This window comes from Microtus ochrogaster, unplaced genomic scaffold (assembly GCF_000317375.1).
Source record: "Microtus ochrogaster isolate Prairie Vole_2 unplaced genomic scaffold, MicOch1.0 UNK138, whole genome shotgun sequence".
NCBI lineage: Eukaryota > Metazoa > Chordata > Mammalia > Rodentia > Cricetidae > Microtus > Microtus ochrogaster.
The window spans coordinates 317,160-342,658 of NW_004949236.1; the positions used below are offsets into that span (position 1 = coordinate 317,160).

Genomic DNA, 25,499 nt, shown 5'->3' on the forward strand with positions numbered 1-25,499 from the left:
CACACACACACACACACACACACACACACACACACACACACTCATTCCATGACCAAAGGACAAGTGGCATGGCACAAATGACTATGGGATCTACTAAACCTACTCCACCAGAAACAGATGGAATCCACACATGAGGGCTCTATGGGTGTGAAAGATAAGCAGAGCATGGAGATTGAAGAAAGGTAAAATGTTTTCACAGTAACTTATACCAAAGTATAGGTGGCTGAGAGGCCTTGTGACTTCATTTGCTGCACTAACACACCTTTGACTTAGTTGCAACAGGAAAGATCTAGAAGTCTCATGGAACACCTCTATAAGTTGCTCAAGGTCAAGGATCTGAGGAGCTTTGTTCATTCATCTTGCTCCAGTGGTCCTGAGATAATCAGTGAAGGCTGCTGTGATGCTGTGTGACCTGTGGGCTGTTGCTCTCAATTTCTAACAGGTCATGAAATATGGCCAACAGAAGACATATTGATTTTTCCATTCATCTGGTTAGGAGTCCATCAGCTCAGACCTTGGGAGTTTATGCTTTATACAAGGCAAGGGTTCCTCAACCACAATGGAGGGACTAGAGAATTTGTCTTCACATTTAGGTATCTTTTCCTTCCTGCAGCCATCACTGAGCCAGCCTTGGACACCTTTCCTGTACCCTGATTCACATTTAAGACACAACTAAGGATTCTGACTCAAACTGAATTGATGACTTCTATGGATCACATGACTCTGTGTGGAAGACAAAAGGAGAACACTACTCATTTTCAGTTCTCCATGAGGCCATTGGGCCCCCACTTTCATCTAACCACTCCCCTTCAAATTGAGATTGTGACTGAACTGCAGAATGTCAGGGTTCACTGAACACAAGCTTGAAAATATTCTACAGTCTTCATTACCCCAGGGTCAACACTCTCCAGATCTTAAATGCTCAGAAGATTTTAGGCAGTGTGGTGAGCCTGACATTGGGGTTTAGACCTTACAACAGTGGAAGACAAAGCAGGGGCTTAGACCTGTGAGTCCTCATTGCCCTAGTATATATCCCATGTGTCAAGATCTGAAAACAAAGTAACCCTGTCCTGGCCCTGATCTGCCATAGACAAGCCATACAAGTGCTGGGATAGTCCTTGAACTTTCCTTGAAACAGGCCTCCTCCATCTTCCCCGACTCTGCCTGCCATCCTGTCTGAATGCCATCCTCTTCAACACCCAGCAGGAACTGGACCCTGATTCCTTCCATGTCTGCTCTCTATCCACCCTTTTCCACAAATAAACAGTGCTGCGTTCATGCTTTGGAAAGTTCTTGCAATCAATGACGACAAAGAAAAGGAACCCCCTTATAGATACTCCGGAACATGATCAGGGTCACTTAAGCAGCCCCATCTTTTACAGTTAAAGGATGGGAGTCAGAAATAGAAAAATAGAATAAGACTGTTTAAGAAAAAGGACATTCAGAAGTTGTGTGGAGACTGGCTGACTAAAAAAAACATACTAAAGTTTGCAGTGATGCTACTTATAGAAGACAGGAGAATGTCAGAAACATATGAACTGACAAACTCCCAGGCAATGACCAAAGTCTCATAACCATCAGAGATGGGACATGCTGATGTGTTGTGAGATTTAGAGCATCACAATGCCATTGTCTCTGCTCTGCTGTAAACTCACCACTCTAAACATCAACATAAAAGCCTTGGCCCTGAAAGTAGTTATGATGAGCTCAGTCTGCAAAAGGTAAAACTGCTACCAAAATTGAAAGCTGAAGTGAAATTCCATGAAAAATTGATATCCATTCAGCTAGAAGCAGTTAATATATCTGTGCCCATTACCCCATAAAGCTCAAAATGTCTCCAGTCTATCATTGTACCTAAATTTTCCTGTTACACTTATTAATATTATTGAAGTGGCAAGGATCAATAAAAGGGATTTGATGTGGAATGCCATCACTATTACATAGGTTTGTATACTTGGTACCTATCAGGTTGTGCTGTTGGGGACACTGTGCAATCCTTATAGATAGGACCTAGAATAAAAGTTTAGGTGATTGGAGAAACAGGGGATGAAAATGCCATGTAACCAACTGCATTACATTCCTAATGTCCATTCCATGAATTTCCCCATTATGTTGCCCTATGTAAATCTTAGGTTAGAGAAGTTTTCCTCTCAGAAGAAAATCATTAAAAGCCATTTGATCACAGCAATGAGAAGAATTAGTATAGTTGTTCAGGATAGAAAGTGAGAGTGGGGAAAACCCATAGTGGGGTTTGCTGAGCTGTGGTTGGCCCATTGCATGTGACATCACAAAGAGTCATTGTTAGGTACACTAGATACCAGTCCATATAAGGTGCTACTTGGGGCAGAGTTTTGTCCTTGTACTACAGAGAAGGAGTTGGTTGGTGGATGAGCAGTTGGACTCATTTCTCATAGACTTGACTTTCCTAACTAGATCCATCTTGAAACAGTGAGTTTCCCCCCCTTTTTTTGGCTTTTGGTGTTTGGCATTTATTAATTAATATTTTGAAAATATTCATTTATGTTTTAAAATTTGACTATATTTCTAATCCTTCATTGACTGAGATTTTCCTTTTTTTCACCTCATTTCTTTGTCATTATTAGCTGTGTTCTGGTTTATTTTATGTACACAATGAGAAATTTGATCAGGATTGCATAGTCCTCCTGTGATAATATTCACCAACTCTGTATCACTTTCCTGTCCATGTCATGTGACCAATGCCTCCCATTATATAAAAATTCATCCCCTTGTCCTACTATAACCTGAAGTAGACAAAAATGAATACATTTTAATTTGTAGAATTAGATTGCTTGCAGTAAAACTTTTTCTAGTTCTATGTTTGTCTCTGGTAGTGGCATTTCATTCCTTTTAATGGGTGACTATTTTCACTTGATGTTGTGTATGCTATGCTCTATCAATTTTTGTATGCGAATTGATTCCTGTGTTCCTAAAGAAGGCATCTTGATCATGAAGAATGGCATGAAGTAAAGTATCTAGTACTCTTTTTAAGGGCATTGTCATATTCTTAGTGAAGGACACAGCCAGATACTTGTCATTTTTCAGAGTGTCTTTACTTGGTTAGAGTAAGGACTTTTTGAAAAGATTTTGTTTTTTGAAGGGAAGAGATACAATCAGTGTGTGATTGTGTGACAACAAAGAATCTGCCTTGATACCTGGACTAAATGGGTGAGGTAGGAATGGGTAGGTACCCTCTTTGCTAAACCTATGTGTATTGGTTATTATTCTGTTGTGATAAAAAATAAAAACCATGGAATCTTAAGAAGGGATAAGAGCTCATGGTAATGGGGCAGAGGCATGACAGCTAGCTAAACTCTTGAAGGCAAAAGTAGAAGTCTCAGGATGTCACATCCTCAAACCCAAGCAGGAAACAGAGGGGCTGAGCAGATGAAGACTAGGATTGTTCATCTCAAGGACAGTTCCAGTGATGTACTCCTGCCACTAAGGCTCTACCATATCAAGTTCCCTAAAATGTAACATCAACTGTCCTTGAAAATCCATGTGTGCAAATGCCCAATTTGTATGAAATATTTTTAATTCACAGTAACACAGTGGCTTTGTTAAATATTTAACAAATATTTGTTAAATATTGTTGAGAATTTGTTTTCCAATTTGGGAATTTGTGGAACATATGAACATGGAGTTAGAGAGGAACTGTATCACTAGAGGATAGAGAACCTCTAATGCAGTGTCACCAGCCACCCAACTACCAGCTCTATAGGAAACAAGATGCTCCCAACACCATGGCTTCAGAGTCTCTTGAAAGCCTGTGCACAAATAACCCCTCCTCCTTACAGTTAATTCTGGTCTGAGATTTAGTAACAGATATGAGAAAAACAGTTGGGGTACTGGTTATGGTACAGAACCTGATAGAAAACACTGTAAGTTCTGAAAAGCCATGATTGGTTGGTTGTTTGTGGTGACATCAAAAGGAGGCATTATGATGAATGCTAGCAACTAGTCCATGTTAGGCACTGTCTGAATGGGGTTCTTGTATCTTGGAGTAGCCTACACAGCAGCTGGACTGACTCGGATAGATTAGGAATCTCCAACCTGCTGTACCTTCCTAGAGTAAGTTTGTTTCCAGTTTGTTGGTTTTGTTTCCATGGGTTAAGGTTTGCTGTTCATAGTTACATTTATATTACTGGTTTACAACCTAGGTTTTATTTGTAAATGTCTTATCTATTTCTTCATTATTTCCCAATTTCTTATTTGAAAACTTGTTTATTCCTTTTTAAAATTTAGTTTCAATTTTTGTATGTTAGGACATTTGTTACTGTATATTGCCTATAACAATTTCATTGTAACATTCCAATACATAATAAACGGATAAAAAATGGGTTAGGTCAATTTCAGGTGAGAATCACATCTCTTAACCAGTGTGTAATGGTTGCTAATTCTACTATCAAAGACACACAGGCACACACACATGCACTGAATGTCTCTTGACTATTGTATCCATGAGTCTTTATGAAGTAGAACATGAAAAGCAAAGTGTTCATTGATGCATCAGAAACAAATTCAAGTCTCTGATAAGCAATGCTTCTTATAACACCCCAACTAGGAAATCACTCAAAGACCCACCAGGCGAGCCACTGATGGTCTATCTAGTTAATACCAATCAACATGGTGGTACAAATCAATTCATACCATAGGCTAGAGGAATCTACACAAAAAAAGATGCAGTCTAGAGAGATGATCAGGATGTACAAGCTCGAGTCCCTGAGTTCAGATAATCTCTACACCCTTAAAAAAGCTAGGCTTAGTGGCAGGTATCTGTTGCCCTAGGCTTGGAGGACACAGAGACATGAGGACCACAGTGACCTTCAGGAATGATGTGAAATTCTCAACCCGTAAAGATATTATGTTAAATAAAAATGGTCAAAATACCAAAACAATCTGATTTTGAGGTCTCATGAGTCCCAATAAAAAAGATTTTTTTAGAAGTATACAATTTCAAAATGTCTATTATACTTTAAGTCCTTAATAAATAATTTAAATTTTTAAAATTATTATGTATTTTTTCAGATTATAACACAATTTCCCTCTTCCCATATTTCCTCTTTCCTGACTTTCCACAAAATCATTCTTTGTTTCTGTTAAATTCACGGCCAGTTTTTTGCATGAATGGATGAATGATTATTACGTGTGTGTGTGTGTGTGTGTGTGTGTGTGTGTGTGTATTCCTAAATACATAGCATATCCTGAAGAAAAAAAAACCATGATAAACAACAGAAGTGTGACTAAAGATTAGATCCATTTGCAAAAGAAAGAAAGAAAGAAAGAAAGAAAGAAAGAAAGAAAGAAAGAAAGAAAGAAAGAAAGAAAGAAGAAAGAGGAAACTCGAAGTTTAAGACTAAAACATGATACAGCTTTAACCCTTGGGAAAAGAAAAGAAAGAGACACACAATTTGAGGTTCTAAGTATCTTACCAACATTTTTGCATGTCACACCAATAAAAAGGCTGGAGGTCTATGGCAACAAGTGGATAAGTACTGATACTACGGTTGATTGAAGGAGCAGGCATTTTTGGGGAGACTGCTTGGTTTGAGACCCAGGAGGGACATGAAGAGGAAAGGAAACAGTGTGCTTATCTCACTGCAAAGAAAGTAGGCACCCATGTGGAAACTGAGTCTGAGAGAACATGCACACAGCATTTACCGGAAGATGGAATTTATTGTAGAAATTCTCCCTTTCGGAAGAATGCTTACACACAGGCCCTACCTCCACTGGATCTTTACTCATGAGGCATTATACAATGTGTGTTCTTGGGAGATACAGCTGGTCAGAAGAGGGTGGTAAGAGTCACTGTGCAAAAAGGGCATCAGAGGTGGGCACTATGGCTTAGCTGAGGAATCCCAAGCTGCCCCATTGACACCTACTACAGCAGGCTTGCTTCTCATGGCTTCATTCTCCTCCCCCATTCACATTCCCACTATGTATAAATCTATCTCCCCTCCTCCCTTCTTCCCCTCATCCTCACTGATCCCTTCGTCACATCCTTTCTTCCACCCTCCTTTACCTTTACCCTGTTGTTCATCTTTCTCTCCCTACCTATTTGCTCATCAAATTCCCACAGTGCTCTTCATCTGGGTCTGTACTAGGTATCTCTTGGCAGCAATGATACAGGGGGAATTTTCATAGGGAGACCTAAAGTAAACAGCATCAGGGTGACAACCCACATTCAGTCATGGAACGGACCCCACAATGACAGAAGCTCTGCCCCAACAGTAACAGGTCTCCTTCATGTCACTTTGATATGTGTCCAGCCCCTTAGCTCTGTCCTTCCCTGACTGACATTCAACAGCAGGCCCTCTTTCACAGGCTAGCTAGTACAACATTCTACTGACTAAAGAGCTTCATCAAAAAAAAAAAAATCTCATTTTCCTACTGGGTTGTCTTTTTCCTAATCCTTTATGCAAGTTCTTTAATAAACAAGGTCAGTCAATTACTAATACACATACATCCATACTTATCATACTACACAAAAGTCAACTCCAAATGGATCAACATAAAACCTGATAGAAGAGAATATGGGGCATAACCTTGAGCTCACTGGAACAGGAAAACGTTCTGAACAGAACACTGTTAGCACATGCACTAAGATCAACAATAATTGTGACCTCATAAAATGAGAAGCTTTTGCACAGCAAAGGACTCCATCATTCTGACAAAATGACAGCCTATAAAATAAGCTACAATTTTCACCAACTCTGTAGTGGTATTTAAATTGTATTTTAATAAAGACTGCCTGAAGATCTGAGAGTGAAACAGTCCCACTGGCCAACCCTACAGACCAGATTATGGTAACACACACCTTTAATCCCAGTAGCCACACTAGTTGCCATAGAAACCAGATGGTGCATGCTTTTAATCCCAGAGGTGCATGCCTTTAATCCCAGCCCTAGAGAGGATTATAAGACAGGGGAAGACAGCTCTCACGGACAGTCTCCTCAGATTCCTGGAGGCAGGCTCACCATTTTTGGACTGAGGTCAAAGTAACAGCAAGTGGGCTGGCTGTTTTGCTTTTCAGATTTTCAGGTTGAACCCCAATTTCCCATCCTGAGTTTTTATTAATTGTGCTTCACAACTCTACACCCAATAGAAGGCTAATATTCAAAAATATAAAGAACTAAAAAAAATAGATACCAAAAAAGTAAAAATAAACAAACAAAAGCAAAATCCCTTAAAATGGAGTACAGATCTTAACAGAAATCTCAAAAGAGGAAACTCAAATGATGGTAAAACACTTAAAGCAATGTTCAGTAGCAGAAAATAAGTAAGGTTGTGGTCACAGGCCTAACAATGTCAGTTACACCACCTCATCTAAGGTTCTGGGAACACTGAAAATGAGGAGGCAGAAAGGAAATGAGAAGGGAAAGGGAAGGCATTTCTCTAGACTCCATACAGGAGTTGAAATCAGTAACCAACAGCAACTGTGCTTACCTGCACTGACCTCACAATAGACTACAGTCAACTTCTCATTCAAGAAGCTTTTCTTTGCAACATAGACCACTACAAAAAACCCCTAACGAATGAAAATGCAAACTTATGGAGGCCAGGTGCAGTGGATACTTCTACAGAACATTCCTGTACCTAAGGGCTCAAGGAAAATTTTGAATAGGAGGTAGAAAGATTTTAAGAACTACAGGTTCAGAAATTTAATGTGAGATTGTGTCTCCTAATAATGCAAGATGCTACTTCCATAAAAATCTCACCTACATGACCACTAAAATGAAGCTGAGCAAAGACAGAAACAATGGACATACAAAAATGCATAGGGAGAAGCCCACAAACCTCAACCCTGCACAGAGAACTACAGATAACTGAGGAATACTGGGAGCAGGAGAAATAGTCGCAAGGGAAGAGCATGCTAATTGGTTATCCAATATCAATTAGTCAGCCTTGAAAACATTCATTCAAGCAACATTATGTGACTTTGTAGAACACGTGTTATTAAGGAATGAGCATTGGCTATCACATACTAAATGTTCAACATGGCATGGGACAGGAAGAAATAAGAGTAGGAGGGTCAATCAAAAGAGTGTATGAAGAAGCCTTATGAAATACCATTCATTGTCTTACAAGTTAATAGGAAATGCAAGGCAAAACAATTTTGAACAGAGGTATCCTACATGGACAAATAATGCTACTCACAGATACCAGGGCTATTAAATGGAATTCTCTTTACCAGTTAATAGTTATCTGCCTAGGAGGCCCCAGAGACACCCCAAACAAAGCATATCATTGCTCGTGCTCTTGCCTGACCATTTTGTTGTTGAAGACACTAAACATTTTGGTTCCAAGATAGAGAGAATGCACTCTTGAACTTATGAGGGAACTGTCCTTGCTAGCAAGCTTTTGTAACACTGCAAGGTCCTGTGATGGCTGCTATCAGAGAAAACACATCAATGGTCTCACCTATCCTGGACTCTGAATCCAATAATATCAACCTACAAGCAAGGATGTGTGTACATTGGTGCAATACTGGCACCACTGCCTACAGACATAACCAACTTCTCCCTTGATTGAATTTGAGGCTTGCTTCATAGAAGGGAATTCATGAGCTGTAGTATAAAAACATGGTAAAAACAAACAACATGGCTTGGAGAATAAACTGATGTTTTGTTAATGATCATGCAGTTATCTGTCATCTAAATACTCATGTCTATAATTATCAATTTTCACTACTTTCAACCTTGGTGCAGAAAGCCTCCTTTGCAGTTGGTAGTGGGTAACGCACAGACTTAAACTGCCTCAAAAGTACCAAGAACAGTTAACTGTGTAAGATTGGACAATTATTATCATTTCATCATGGCTGAGTGGTCAGGAGGGGTGGTCTCATCTGAGTCTCCTTTCACTCCATGAAGGTCCAGTAGCTGTTAAAGGCAGTTATATTGTTTTCCAATAGACTGAATACTTAACTTTTCTTTTTTACTTTAGGAGAGCATTTTCTTGTATTCTTTCATGGTGAATTTGCTTTTATGTGGGCAATTTCAGCACTGGGGAAAGAATTTAGCAAACTGAATGCATTTCAGGGGTGGAATTTCCAATGAACAGCCACACATGGGGATTATATATGGTTTCCCAGAACTATAAATTTTGTGATGTGTTTGTCACATACCTATGTTACAACATTTTTGTCACCATGATTTTTTGTTGTTCAGTGTTTATGTAGTTCTGGCTGTCTGTGAACTCACTATGTAGACCAGGATAGCCTCAACTCATGGAGATCCTCCTGGCTTTGCCTCCTGAAGATTGAGATTAAAGGTCTGTGCCCCCACACCCACCATTACTATGAATCATTAGATGTTGAACACGTTTTTAGTGCAGCTTTTGGAAGGGGCTGGAGATATGGATTAGTGATTAAGAACACTGGCTACTCTTCCAGAGGACCCTTGTTCAATTCCAAACATACATTTATTTTTTTAAATCCACCTTTAGGGAAATCTGATGACTATTTCTGACCTCTCCAGGCACCAAGTATATGTAGTGCACAGAAATATTCACATACAATGCAATCACACACACACACACACACACACACACACACACACACACACACCCCAAAGGGGGGAAAAACCAAAGCAAAACAACAAAACCTTTTCCAGTTACTTTGCAGAATTTTATTTTCATATAAATCCTGTGAAATTTGTTAAGACTTAAGGCATTCACAAGTTTCTTATCCTTGTTTTTATTGTTGTGAATTTCAGATAATGTTATGTCACATTATTTGCAATGGTATTTTTCTCAACAGAGTGAATTTTTTGGTGTCTTCTAAGATTCAAAATCTGAATAAAGGACATGTCACATTCTTTGCATTTGTATGACCTTTCTCCAGTATGAAGTTTCTGATGTTTTTTAAGATGTGAGTTACGGGTAAAAGATTTGTCACATTCTATACATTTGTAAGGTTTCTCTCCAGTATGAATTTTCTGATGTTGCCTAAGAGTTGAGCACTCAGTAAAAGATTTGCCACATTCCTTACATCTGTAAGGTCTCTCTTCAGTATGGACTCTCTGATGTGTTCTAAGATGTGAGTCCTGGGTAAAGGATTTGCCACATTCTGTACACTTGTAAGGTTTCTCTCCAGTATGCATTTTCTGATGGCGTTTAAGTGCGGACAACTGAAGAAATGATTTTCCACATTCTCTGCATCTGTAAGGTCTCTCTCCAGTATGAATTCTCTGATGTATTCTAAGATACGAATCCAGGCTAAAGGATTTGCTACATTGCCTACATTTGTAAAGTTTCTCTCCAGTATGAATTTTCTGATGATTTCTAAGATTTGTGGACATATTAAAAGATTTGTCACAGACCTCACATTTGTAAGGCTTCTCCCCAGTATGGATTCGGTGATGCCTTTTAAGATGTGATGATTCAAGAAAGGACTTACCACACTCTTTACATTTGTACAATTCCTCTAGAGAATGAGTTTTCTGATGTCTTCTAAATGATGAATAGTGGGTAAAGGATCTGTCACAGTCATTGCATCTGTACGGCTTCTCTCCAGTATGGAGTCTTTGATGAGTTTTAAGACTAGAGTACTGAGTAAAGGATTTTTCACAAACGTTGCACTTGTAGGGTTTCTCTCCAGTATGAATTCTTTGATGCTTTGTAAGAGTTGACTTCACAGTGAAGGATTTGTCACATTCCTGACATTTGTAAGGCTTCTCTCCAGTATGAATTCTCTGATGTTCAGTGAGACTTGAGGCACTACTAAAGTATTTCCCACATTTGTCACATTGGTGTGGTTTTTCTCCAATACAGATTGGTTGTTGCAAAAGACTATATGCAGTTGCAAAAGAGTCATCATATTTTCCCAGCCTGTGCTCTTTCTTTGCATTGTGGACTCTCCGATCTTGAGTAATGTTGGGACACATATATAAAGATCTCTCACAGTCTCTAGATTTGCAAGGTTCTTCTTCAGTTTGCATGCTGTCATGTCTATCTGGGTTTGAAGAGTCAATAGAGTCATCCCTATGATTACTGCATCTGTAGTTATTGGAGTTTTCTGTAATTTCATTTGTTCTATAAAGTGCACATGTGGAGGGGTCATGAAGCACTTTGCCAAGCTTATTACACTGACAACACTGCTTTTCATTCTTCACATGGTGATGGCCAGGATCACATACGCAATAGTTCTCTGAAAGTAAGTACAGTTCAGATTAATAGGGCTTATTACAAGATTAAACACTTGATAAATGATTGTCTTCCTATGTTCTCTTAAGATAAGCGAACCAGCAACTATTTAGAGTTCCTAGTAGTCAACTTTCTTCATCACTGTAATTTATGGATTCTCACAAATACAGAGTGATAGCCTTCAAGGAAGCTGAAACAGGTAATTGAGGAATCAGTAATTTGCTTTAGGCTAGAGCTTACTGACTGATTATATTTAGAATATATATCTCTATTTTTTTTTTTTTTTTTGGTTTTTTCGAGACAGGGTTTCTCTGTGGCTTTGGAGCCTGTCCTGGAACTAGCTCTGTAGACCAGGCTGGTCTCGAACTCACAGAGATCCGCCTGCCTCTGCCTCCCGAGTGCTGGGATTAAAGGCATGCGCCACCACTGCCCGGCCTATATCTCTATTTTTAAGTATTTTTTTTCTCAGAAATTGATAAAGTGGAGTTTATTCCAATCCTAAATTCACAGTGTTTACCTATCAAAGTATAGCTAAAGATTATAGTTCAGAATACCCAATTCCTTTTAACGGCTTATCGAAAAGCATCAAAGGGTTTATTTTTTTTTTCCTAAAAAGCACATTAGATTCTTCAAAAGTAATATATGCAAAGCAAGTATTCTGCCAGATAATATAGTTTCTAGATCAGCAGTGCTCAACCTGTGGGTCATGACTGTCTGAAAATACATTATTTCCGATGGTCTTAGAAACTAACACATTGCTTAGTAGCAAAGTTACAGTCAAGCATTAGTAACAAAAATAATTTTATGGTAGAGAGTCAACAAAACACAAGGAACTCTATTAATGGGTTGTTACAGTACCAAGGTTGAGAACCACTCACTGTTCTATATCACTTGGGAAGCCAGGGCTTATTTCTATCCATGATTGACATACATGCAAGGAAGGCAATTACAGAATAATCCTAATTCATGGACTCACATTAGATGTAGAATTTTATAAAATTATTCCAATCTACTATCATCAAATAAAATTGTATTTTGTACTCGTATTAAGTCACCATAATTCAGGTGTAATAAGACACATCTTCTAACAATTACAATAGGTAGGATGCATCCAGGACACTATACATACTAAGTTCAATTATGAGGAATACTTTTTCAGTGGAATTGAATATTGCAAAAGCATTCTCAGTTCTTTCTTACTCTTTCACTTGAAGTTATTGCTGTTGTTCTGCTCACTCAGTAGCTTTACCCTAGTCACTGCTATTCTCTTCTCTCCACATGTCAGAGTAATCTGATTTTTCCAGAAAGCTGACCAGGCCTACCTTGCATACAATAAACCACGTGTTCTGTGAAGCAACCCATGAAACATGCTAGAACTTTTAAAAAGAATATAGATGTTTAACACAGTACTGTGGCCAGTACATGAAGAGAACACAGTAGCAAAATATAGGAACCATTTCCCAATTGGTATTTACTGTCAGAATCTTCAGTATATGTAGGGAAAATTTTCAGTTTGTACATCTTGAATTTTTCTTGCAACTAAAACAATGCCAAATGTAATGCAGACATCGAGCTTTAAGATGTGAGTGGAAATATTATATGCTACTAAGTTTCTGAATGTCTCATGAAACTGAAATGAAGGGTGTATGACACCGATAAAATGGAGAAGAAATAGAAAAAAAACAAATATCAAGATAAAGATCTTTTCTATTACCAAGCATTCCCTAGTCTCCTGTTGTTTTCAAGACAGCCTAACAGAGAGTTCACAACCTATAAAGTAAGTACATACAAAGTCTGAGTTAGGAATTCTATAAGCAAAATGTTCTCACCTACATAGACCAGGTTGCTGTAATTCTCCAACATCACATCAATGTACAAAGTCCTCTGAGCAGAGTCCAGGCATTCCCACTCCTCCTGGGAGAAGTCCAGAGCTACATCCCAGAGTGTTAACAGACCCTAAAACACAAAGTACAGTTTGTGTTTCTGCTGGACAGAGAGTGCTTTCCTGGACATAAAAAGACTTAAGGAAATTTGGAAAATAGATGAGTAAGACAATTATTAAAAAATGATTTCTAATATAGTCACATTCTATAATGGGTTTTCTAACATTGTGAAAACAGGATGACACAATAGTCTCACAAGCAATATAGAACACAATTAAAGTCTGGACACTATTGTGGGAATCCGACAGCCAACTGTATTGGGGAGGTTTGGGTATATGTGACAAGATAAGAACTGAAGTTGAGGGTCACACACCCTCTTGGATGGTGTGGGAGCTGGCAAAGTTCCACTTTGGAGCTTCCCCTTTAACCTTTGATAACGAGGTTATGGCACAACAACAGAGAGCTGTTTTCCCAGCTGGATCAGAGGAGCAGCCGGTGATGCAACCTGGATTCCTCCTCCTTCTGTCTTGCAATCATTGCACATGGATTTGATACTAATAAAAGGATCCCAAAAATGCCATTGAACCAATAAACACCACTAGGAGATCAACTCTGCGCTACTAACTACTACTCAGGACAATTCAAAGGTGTCCACCCTCTTACACCACTCAAGCTACAACTTCAGATAAGCTTTACCTACTACTCAGAGACTGACTATAGGTTCCCACGCGATACCATCATCTCCCCCAGACAACAGGAAGTAATTTGAAGGACATGATGAACCCTTTTCCCAATAGGTGGAGTGGGTGGTTTTGTTTTTTCTCTGGGTTACAGATAATTGCCATCTGTAGGGGGTTGGTAATAAGTTGCTATAGGGCTGGGGCGTAACAACAGAGATTACCTTGGTGATTTTATTTGGAATAAAAAAAGGATAAATATGATAGGATAATAAGGTAGATTATAAAATCTACTTTAAACTAAAAAAGCAACCATTAGTTTTAAATAATTTATATTGGTATGGATTCTTATATACTGATACAAATTCAAAGTTATTTTTGTTAAAATGTACATTTTTTATTCCTATTTATATTTTGTATATATTGATACAAATTCAAAATTACTTTTGTTATTATTGTATATATGTCCCTATTTATGTTTAAGATACCTTTGTATATTGATACAAATGTAAGACTACTTTTATTATACTGTATATATGTTTCTGCTTCTGTTTAGGATTTTTTACATATTATTGCAATTTAAGGTTATTTCTGTCATACTGCATTACATTTCTACTCTGGTTAAGACTTTTTTTATATTGTCACAATTTTAAGATTATTGTCCTTACATTGTACATATGTTTCTATTTTTGATGAGGTATTACTTCTACAGCTTGTTTATTTTTGTATTATGAAGCTCCAGTCCTTAGATTATAAATAGGTTAAAAAGAATTACAGGTTAATAGTCACCCATGTTTTTCAAATTTATAGTCACCTTAGGTAGGTCTTCTAGGTGCAGAGATACATTCCAAATAGATATAGTATCCAAATAGGTAATCTTCAAACACTTCAAAGACCTACAGAATATGGCATTTAATGTTTTAATAACTTAGAATTCTTTTGACATGAGACAAGACTACTCCTGGAAGCACTGACCTACTTCTGTGAGGATGATAGGCAGAGAAGATACTCCATATGAAGTTTGTTCTTCTTGGCAAATCTGGTCTATTGGGCAAAAAAACGCTGTCCTTGCCTTGACTGCTGACATTAAGTATATTGCCCAATCCAGATAAGCAGGACACAAGGACAAGTGACTACGAAACTTTGTCAAGTCAGGGTAGGACAGCCCTTCAAATTTTCCTGCTTCTGAAAATGGTGTCATATATTGTAGGTCTATAAGCCAAAGTTAGATGCCCCAATGTTACAGAAAAACCTTTGGCAACTATCCAGGCAGCTAGTTATTTCTGTCATTTCTCACAATTTTTGGAATTTGCTTGTTTGCACTTTCTGCTTACTCAGGTAATACTGTTTTCCTTCTTATTTCAAGAGGGAAAAATAAGGGCACAGCCACAATCAAAGCAAAACAAACTTTCAACTGTCTAATATCTGGGATCCAGTCATGATCTTCTGGAGTCCTCCAAAAGAATTGTACACTTCTCTGACTCTAACCTCTGAAGCACACACAGTTTATCTTCACCAATGGCCTTTCCTGGCCTCTCATAGTGCCAAGCCTCAGCTGCTCTCCATGACCCCTTCAGGCCTTCAACACCCCCTGGGTGATGCTTAGACATTACTAAGTCTTGCTGCCAGAAGGAGGTACAACCATGGCTGCGTCTGGAACAGTTTCTCTGTACTCCCAGGAAACACTTCCTAGAAGATTTTCCCTCAGTGATCCTGGTCTTTTCTTAACCACTAGTAATTTCTCAGCTCCAACTGACCAGCACCAAGTATCCCAGCAAAGCAAAATTTTGCTTTAGTATTTCTGTTATTTTGTTAATCACAGTTGATTTCCCAGTCCCTGCTAACCAGAACCACAGGATCTTAATTCAAAATAACAAGACCCTGATAGAGCTTTTAAACTTCCCTTTGAAATTTCAGAAGCTTGGCCTCCATCTTCTGTACTGCTCTTAACATTCTTTTTTTAATTAATTACTTTTTTTAAAAAAAAACCCTTTTCTCATTTTACATACCAATTCCAGTTGCCACTCCCTCCCCACCCCACATCCAAGCCTCAGAGAGGGTAAAGGGTTCCCATGGAAAGTCACAAAGTCTAGCACATTGCTTTGAGGCACTCCCCACTATATCTAGGCTAAGCAAGGTGTCCCTCCAAAGAGAATGGGTTCCAAAAAGTAAGTACAAGCAGTAGGGATAAATCTTGGTCAAGAGCAAAGAAGTCAAGACCATGATGGCTCACTGAAATAGCTTACCTGCGCTACTGGGAGTCTACCAACTCCAGACTGACAGCAAGGGAACCAGCATAGGACCAAACTTGGCCCTCTGAATGCAGATGACAGTCATGTGGCTAGGGAAGACTGTGGGGCCAATGGCAGTGAGACCAGGATTTATCCCTACCGCTTGTACTGGCTCTTAACATTCTTAACATCTAAGCTCCTAAAGAATATCCCATAGAGCTCCTAACACTCAATGGTTCTTCTAGTCTGCAGTTCCAAAGTTCTACAATCCCTCCCAAAACAGGGTCTGTCACAGCAATACCCCACTATGCTAGTACTCATCATCACTGTTGTGATTTTAAACACCAAAGAGACATACAAGTAGACTAGCATCTGAATATACACACAAGAACAACAATTTCATACATACACCTGTCATGTTCAGCACCCTATAGTGTGTTTAAATGTTTAGTATTAGGAATTAAGTATTACTTAGTATTAAGATATAAGATATAAGTCTCTTAATTCCGCATATTTCTAAAATGTTGTTCCAACTTGTCCATGTGTTTCGATATGCATTTTTATAACCATGATTCAAGGAAATCAGATGGATCTCAGAAATAGAGCCTATATGACACATAAACCCTGAATCAGCAATCTATAAGAATACAGCCTATCCTCTATAGCAGTTGGGCATCAATATTATTTTTGGTCATGTGTACATGGAAATGTCTTCAAAATTACATGTCATAAGTGTATGTGGGATATTTACCATCACTCCCCTCCCCCAATCTGGAGAGAGCAGAATAGAGGTAAGTGCTACAGGAGATGTGGAAGTATAGAATTATATTTTATAGTTATAGTCATAAAGAGAGTCTGGTATGGGAATAAACATCATAGACAGGAGGGTAACAGAATGGGATCGAGAATCCAGAAAACCATTAATCCATGCCCATTTAATATTTGGCAAAGAAGGAAAAGATACATTAGAAAAATATGGTCTTTCCAACAAATGATGCTTGCAAAACTAGAACCAGCAGGAGAGTATAATTAGATTCTCAGTCTTTCACACTGTACAAAAATTAATTCAAAATAGACCAAAAACCTAATTTAAAACCAGACACAAAGAATCCTAGGAAACAGGGAATACAAATCAGGATATTCAGATGGACAAGGACTTATAAATTGGTAAGAACACCAAGAGTACAGGAACTAAGCCAAGTATCAACAGCTGGAACTACATGAAAATAGTTGCTGTTTATCAATGAAAATAATCAGCAGAGCACAAAAGACACCCCACAGAATGGGAGAGAATCTATACTAGCAACACTTTGAATAGGGGCGCCTATACAGATTTACCAAGAATTACAAAAATTGAATACCACAGACATAAAACTTCCAGTCACCAAATGGGGAAACAAATTGAATAGACATTTTTCAAAGACAGAAACACAAATGATCCTAGGGTCGCTAAACTGCCACCAGAGAAAAGAAAACAAAAACTACTTTGAAATACTGCTTCACTCCAGGCAGAATGGCTGTCATCAACTAATCTCACAACAAATGTTAGAGAGGATGAGCAGAGTGTAATTAACTGAGTACCAAGCCCAAACACAATGAGAGAATGACCAGCAGATGGTGCGACCTCAAGAATTTATTATGTGATGGACTCTGGCAAGAGACGCACTCCATCTGCAGAGAACATCTGTCTTTTCTGTAAACTTTGTTTATTATCTGATGGACTCTGGAGAGAGACGCACATCCATCTGCAGAGAACATCTGTCTTTTCTGTAGACTTTGTTTATTATGTGATGGACTCTGGAGACATGCACTCTATCTGCAGAGAACATCTGTCTTTCTGTAAACTTTGTTTATTATCTGATGGACTCTGGAGAGAGACGCACATCCATCTGCAGAGAACATCTGTCTTTTCTGTAGACTTTATTATCTGATGGACTCTGGTACTGAGAGATGCACTCCATCTGCAGAGAACATCTGTCTTTCTGTAAACTTTGTTTCTGGGCAAGCAAGAGCAATGAGGCAGAGGAAAAGGAGTTAGCTTGAGCTGCATCACAAAACTCTTTAAAAATTTAAAATAACAGACATGACTCCAGCTGTGACACAGATTGAGCAATTTCATATGTAATCCCTTTCCTCTGTGAGCCAGTTTGAAGGACTTTGGATGCTAGCACCTTCTTTACAACACACTGAACCTAGGTAAAGAACAATTCAACCTTGGGTTGATTTCCTTTCTTTTAGAGAAGACACTTTTCTCCTAGTTCACATCAATAGGAAGTTTTATTCATTGTGGGTGTGGGTGGGAGGGTAGTGAAAATTAGCACACTCAAATAAAATCAGCTTGAAGGCTATTAACAAATTAAAGATAGAACTAACTTAAGTCCCAGCTTCACATTCCACTATAGAGATATTCACACCCCATGGTCAATGCTGTATGCACAATACCAAAGAATTGTAATCAACCTAATTATTTATCCACAGATGAATGGATGGTGAAAATGGTAATACTAGTCAGCTGAAATGTATAATAAAAACTTGCAGGAAAACATGGATTCATAATGTTTAGAGTGACATCATATTGTATTAAAAAATAGAAACCATGTTTTCCTTCATATGTAGAATCTAGCCATTAATATGTGTATTTGGGAAACAACATGCACGTGGGCAGAGTAGAATATGGAGAAAAGAGAACAATAAAGGTTAAATACCAGTGTTGATCTAAGACTGAAAGCAGATAATCAAAATCAGTTAGGAAACAAGATATAAAGCTAAGTGTTTTTCTAGCTCTAATGTCACAAGTTTTTTTTTTTTTGTTTTTTTTTTGGTTTTGATGGTAGATAAATAGATCAAAATATACTGAATATTGAAACTATGAAATCCCATGTGAGGCTCCAGAGCTTCTGTTCCTGATAATTACTCTAACTGTATAAAAATACATTAAGGTGTAAAGTCTTTGAGCCTGGTAAATTTCAGCATGTAATTTTGTTTGTTCACAATGTTTTTCATAATAAAGTTAAAAAAAATCAGCAGCAGAAAATTAAAAGCTTTCAATGTCCCATGCTATAACATTTCTGCCAAGAACAGGGGACATGACCACTGACCTGGAACAGATTAACTGGAGAATCAGCCATTTCTTTCAGTTTATCTTCTGTGAGTTTCTCTTTCAGGAACAATGAATAGATGGCTTGCTGACCTTTCATATTAAGGGATCAAAAAGAAAAAGCAAAAATTAGTAATAAAAGCTGTAAGAGAAGAATGTCAAACCACATGAAAAGACCCAAGCAACAGAATTCTACCAGGTGTCTAGTCAAAAATCCCAAAGCCAGAAAAACATGGAATAACATTTGCAGCTTGAACAGAAGATCACCATCAACAAGACTGCTGCACAAAGAAAAATTCTACCTCAAAATTGATGGAGACATGAGTGCATGTTAAGACAGTCATGAATTAACACGGCTCATTTTACCAAAGCAACACTGTAGATAATAAATTAGAGGCAAAACATATACAGTAGAGTCAGATGAATTATCCATGAGAACATGGGAAATAACTTTCATGTGAAGAATAAATAAATACAGGAGAACTGGAAAGTAATCATCCATGGGTAAGATAGCAAATCACTAATTCTCATAAAATAGAAAGAAAACCATTCCCAATATAATCCAATCAGCAACAACATAAAAAACAAAACAATAGGGAAGAAGAACCCTAAAAACAAACAAAAAAACCTAGCCACTCTGAAAATCAATAAGGAGAATCCTGAAAAAGTTAAAGAAATCTAGCACATGACCCGGCTGTACCACTCCTTGGCATATGCTCAAAGGACTTGACATGCTACTCCACAGATATTTGCTCACCCATTTTCATTGCTGCTCTATTCACAGTAGCTACAAAAGAAAGACAACCTAAATGAATAATGGAAACGTGATACACATAACCTTTGGAATATTGTTCAGGGATAAAGAAAATTGAAAGCATGAGCTTTGCAGGTAAATGGATGAGCCTAGATAAGATCAGACTGAATGGAGTAACCCAGATAAAAAAAAGGCAGAAATTGCATGATCTTTCCCATAGGCAGTTCCTAAGTCCACATCTTCAGATGTGAGTATAACCTGTAGAATACAGTAAGAAAACAAAAACAAAACCAACAACACTGTGGGGGTTGGGAGAGTAGGAAACAAGTGATCTAAAGAGGGAAATGGAAAAACGGATTTAATTATGGTGAAGGGACAGATATTAACAAAGAAGAAGGAGGATAAAATAACAGTAAGATTTTGAAAAAAGTCATAAGGCATAACAGTATCGTCCATCTACCAAAAATGACTATAATAAATATGTCTGTTCATTCATGGTGTAAACAAAAATTTCCCATCTAGGCTGATAATGCTCCCCTAAGATATTTTCTAACAAAACCACCCCCAGAAGGCACGAGAAGCCTGTTTTGAAATTTTTTTTCACAGCTCTTGCTGTTACCATGGTTACCTCCCTGAGGTAGAAGGTAAGATTCCCTTATTACTGAAGAAGTCAGGCACTTCCGACATAGAACCCAAAGGATGTGAGATGGAACTCACCTTAAAACCTCCTTCCTGGGGATCAGCTTTCATGGTATCAGATGGCAACATGCAAGCTTTCAAAGTAGAGAGCCAACCAACAGTCCTCAGCTGTGACACCTATGAACCACACTGCACGATAACCCCAAGGATGCACAAGTAATACACATACCTTGGTGGTAAACAACAGCTTCTAATTACACTTAAGACCCTCTCAACAAAGGAGAAATCATGCCTGCTGGAAACCTAGCTAGTTTCACTAGTGCCAGGGCAGCCAAGGATCTTGGAGGAAAACTACAACCACAATTTTACCAAATCAGCATAACCACTAATTTCTTTCTAAATATTTATCTTTATTATTATTATTATTATTATTATTATTATTATTATTATTATTATTATTGACAGGGTTTCTCAGTAGCTATGGAGTTAGTCCTGGAACTCATTCTGTAGACCAGGCTGGCCTTGAACTCAGGATCCACCTGCCTCTGCCCTTGCTGGGATTAAAGGTGTGCGCCACCTCTGCCGGGTTATCCTTACTCCCACAGATAAATGTAGTCCTCACTCTTCATCAGTGAAAGTTTGTTATGCAACACAAGGACAAACAGTCAGGCAAAATGTAGACTTGTGCTGCTCACTCCCCACTGACACGTAAACAACACAATTCCTGCACCTCAGGCTCAGGGATCACTGAGAAAGTGGGGTGGGAATGTTTTAAGAGCCAGACGAAAAGGATGTTTGCTGTGAGATTGTGTCTCTTAGAAAAGTCAGAGAAGGTACATGCATGAACTTGTACAAACATGGCTGCCTAAACATGAACAGAACAAGGTCAACACCAAGAGACATGCTAACATGGAAAGAGAAAGCTCACCAGGCCTCAACCCTAGTCAAACACGAAGGAATTCTGAGAGCTGGAGAAATAGTCTCCCCCAGAGAAGAGTGCACCATATGGTTATCCAATACCAAATCTTCATCCCTGAAAACACAGACTGAGTAGGTTCTATTTTTATGTTTAGGAATACACACAAACATACAGCAACAATGAAAGGAAAAGTTACTAATGAATAATAAATGCCTGTGTATCACCGAATCTTCATCCAGTAACTGAAGGAAGCAGATGCATAGACCCACAGCTAAGCAATGAGCCAAGCTCCTGGAGTCCAGTCGTAGAGAGGGAAGAGTGATAATATGAGCAAAGGGGTCAAGACCATGAAGGAGAAACCCACAGAAACAGCTGACCCAAGCTAATGGGAGTTTACTGACTCCAGAGTGACAGCTGGGGAACCTGCACAGGATTGAACTCGGCCCTATAAATGTGGGTGACAGGCTTGGGTAGTTTACGGGGCTACTGGCAGTGGAACCAGGATTCATCCCTAGTGTATGACCTAGTTTTTTGGAGCCCATTCCCTATGGAGGGATACCTGGCTCAACCTAGATACAGGGGGAAGGGTCTTGGTCCTGCCTCAAAAGATGTGACAGACTTTGTTGACTCAGCATGGGAGGCCTCAAACTCTCTGAGGAGTAGATGGGCGTGGGATGGGAGGAAAGTGGGAGGAGCAGGAGAAGGAGAGGGAGAGGGAACTGGAATTGGTATGTAAAATAAAATGATTGGTTTTTTTAAAAATTTAAAAAACAACAATAAAGGGAAGATTTTGTATCATTTAGATTAAAACATTCTCTATTATCACTACTCACATAATCAGACTTAACAGAGGGCTAGAAAGAAGGCTCAATGGTTACAAGCGCCTGTTGATTTTGCAGAGAACCAGGTTCAAATCCCAGACCCCACATAATAGCTCCCATCTCTCTATAACTACAATTCTAGGATGCACATGATAAGTCACACATGCAAGCAAACACTTGTATACATAAAACATATGAACCGAAATAAAAATGAGTACTAAATAATTAGTGAGAGAGAGAGAACTCCTAGAATTAACTTACAAAACAGATGAAAGGTCCCAATTTGAAAACTTTGCTGAAAAAACTAAAGATGCTAACTAGACATAATAGTGAAATTCTCAGTATTTCTGGAAGTGGTTTATATGATCACCTCAAACTTCAGGACATCTAAATGTTCTCAACCCTAGTCAAACACAGAAATAGTAAGAGAAACCTAAAATTCATATTGATGCACAAATTCCCCGGGTACAGAGCAGCCCCAAGATAATTTTACAATGCTGGAGCTAGCCACCTGTGATTCCAGATGACATTACAGAGAGCCACATAACCAACAGTATTATGGGAGTGGAGAAGACACACATTTCAATATATTAGAGCAGTAGTTCCAGAAAATGGCCAAAACCAATGATCCTGTCAATGTCACCAAAGTACCACAAACACATGTAGCAGACTGGATGGCCTCTTTAAACAGAGTTATTGGGAAAAGTTATCTATCTGCATATAGAAACAAGGACCTGAGTTCAAATCTCTCCTACCATTCAAGAAATCAGAGCCTTCATGTATGATTTGAAACAGTGAATTCTGCAGAGCAACACAAAGGGGCAAACTTTAAACAGGAGCAGGAACTGACAAATAGTATTATGTAAAATTAAAAACATCCAGGGACATTATAATAACTAAAGTTTGAAGAGACAGCCTATACAGCAGATATGTTTATTAGCTACCTATTTATACTACAATGGATAGAAACACAGAATCAAAAAAATTACAAAGAAAGCAAATGATAATATATGACTGACTGGTAAATAAACAAATGGACTGAACACACCATGCTCAACAGCAGTTGAAATGGCCAATTTACTTAAAGTACATATTAAAAAGTTCTATATTGTAGGTCATAAATAATGTAAATTAAATATGAAGAAGTTCTAATTCTCTATTTAGTGTCCATATTCTCGAGTTCCTAAACTATAATGTATTTCTTTCACTAATTTCTTGAAATGTAAACGTATACTATTCAAACAAATGATGTAAAAAGACTGTAGCATTCAAAAGAGAGATATGACAGCTGAAATTAAAACATACTTTCCACCAAAGATTTATTACATGTCTAACCAAAGATTTATTTCATATCTAAAGAACTAAGATACAGAGGAAAAAGGAATTTTTTTAATGTCATAAATAAGGGCAGCAGTAAGGAAGACTGATGATCATAAGTAAAATAGTAACAGAAAAATCAAGACAAAAGCTGAAGACAAGGAGTGGATACCAGTCACCAATCCAGGCTGCCTGGTTAAGGACACAAAGATCAAGTCCATGAAGAGATCTACCTGTTCTCCTTGCCCATTAAGGAATCTGAGATTACTGACTTTATCCTGGGCACATCAATAAAGGATGAGGTTCAAAAAATCATGTCAGTGCAGAAGCAGATGGGCTGGCTAGTGGAACAGGTTCAAAGTTTTTGTCACTATTGGGGACTATAATAGTCATGCTGGTCCAGGTATTAAGTACGCCATAAAGACAGTCACTGGCATTCCAGGGGTCGTCATCTTGGCCAAGCTTTCCATTGCCCCTGTATGGAGAGGTACTAGGGGAACAAGACTCCCAAGTCCCACACCATTCTGTAAAAAAGTGACAGGGCTCTGTGGCTCTGTGATGGTGCCTCTCATCACTGCCCCCAGAGGCACTGGAAATCTCTGCTCTTAGGCCCAAGAAGCTACTGATGATGGCTGGTACTGATGACTGCTATACACTGGCCAGGAGTTACACTGCCATCCCGAACAACTTTGCCAACTCCATCTTTGATCCCATCTCTAAGACCTGCATCTACCTGACCCCCGACCTCTGGAAAAAGACTGTGTTCCCCAAGTCTCCTTATTAGAAATTCACTGACCAACATGTGAAAATCCACACCACAGTCTCAGAGATTCAGAGAAACCAGGTCCACCACGTAAAGTTTTCAATACAAGAAAAATAAAGTGAATTATGTCTGTTTAAAACAACTCAAAATGGCGTTAAAATGAAGCATTAGATAGAAAGTTCTTTGATCAACATGGGTGCACGTCACAAAACCCAGAGTGCAGACATCCACAGCAGACAAAAAACAGGAGAATACATAAACAGGTGAAAACTGGCACATCGCCTCACGTTCTTTTCCAACACAAAAAGACAAGGAAGTCTGCCTTCTCTCAGTCTCCAAGCAATTCCTCTAACAATCCTATTGCATATTTTACAGAAAGTAATCCTGAAAGTGCCAAGGAAGAGAAAAGCTGTAAAAATACCTAAAAGATCAAACTTAGAGGTGATCTCACAGTCTATTTCATTTACAGCAATGGAAACCACTTGGAATTGTCATGACAACAGACAGTGGCAGATATCCATGGGAAGAGCACAAATGGAGTTCAACAGTCTGTAAATATACTTCCTGATTCTTACCAAAACTCTGTTGGCATCATTTTCAGGAACAGAGAAATTAACACCAAAAGGTAAAGAATGTGATAGAATACCAAAAGTTTCAAGATTCTGAAAAAAGGGAATAAATCTAGAAGTCATAATTTTGATCATTTTGTAATACATTACAATCACAGACATGAAAACCAATTAATATTGGTATGATGACATGATCAGTAATGTGAATGAAGTAAGGACAGCATTACTCAATATCGTCAAATACAACATTATTTGCCTCCGTGTCAATTCTTCCTCAGAGCCTCTTCCTACACCTACAACAGGATAATCCTAAGGAGATTTTTCTCAGTGGAAACCTCCAGAATTATTTCTAGTGAAAGAAAATGTGACAAAATTGATTTCATGTCCCACTTCCACATTCACTTGAATACCCTGCCATCCCTTCACCAATCCCTCCACCATACCTGGATCCTTAACTACTGCTTCTTCCTGCTCCATCTTCCAGGGTTCTGTGTTCTCCACAGGTGAGCAGGTCTGGGTGATCAGTGAGCCCTGCGAGTGACAAAGAGATTGCTCAGGCTGCACGTAGATGTCTAACACAGTACTGTACACAGTAGATAAAGAGAAAATGAAACATGATTATGCAAGTGATTCCCGAATTGTCCTGCAGTGTCAGAATACTGAGAATAT

General features: G+C 38.5%; 2 protein-coding genes across 2 annotated transcripts in view; both read right to left on the reverse strand.

The window, feature by feature from the left end:
• The window catches only part of LOC101990605 (zinc finger protein 420-like), an 80,478-nt gene extending 55,151 nt beyond the window's left edge, over positions 1-25,327 (reverse strand). Inside the window, 1 exon segment of the mRNA XM_013355484.2 lies at positions 25,274-25,327. Coding sequence (XP_013210938.2) covers positions 25,274-25,307 — 34 coding nt within the window. The 5' untranslated portion in view covers positions 25,308-25,327.
• On the reverse strand, positions 9,636-25,350 carry LOC101991171 (zinc finger protein 678-like). The gene is made up of 4 exons (XM_026778409.1): positions 25,274-25,350; positions 19,050-19,141; positions 12,994-13,116; positions 9,636-11,164 (listed from the first exon to the last, which is right to left on the reverse strand). The coding sequence occupies exon 4, from the start codon at positions 10,953-10,955 to the stop codon at positions 9,738-9,740; it is 1,218 nt and encodes a 405-aa protein (XP_026634210.1). The 5' UTR covers positions 10,956-11,164; positions 12,994-13,116; positions 19,050-19,141; positions 25,274-25,350; the 3' UTR covers positions 9,636-9,737.
• Between the last annotated feature and the right edge of the window lie 149 nt (positions 25,351-25,499).

Excerpts from the sequence above, each read along its gene's own strand:
- LOC101991171 (XM_026778409.1), bottom strand. The coding sequence starts at position 10,955 with ATGCAAACTGAAGAAGAACCTTGCAAATCTAGAGACTGTGAGAGATCT.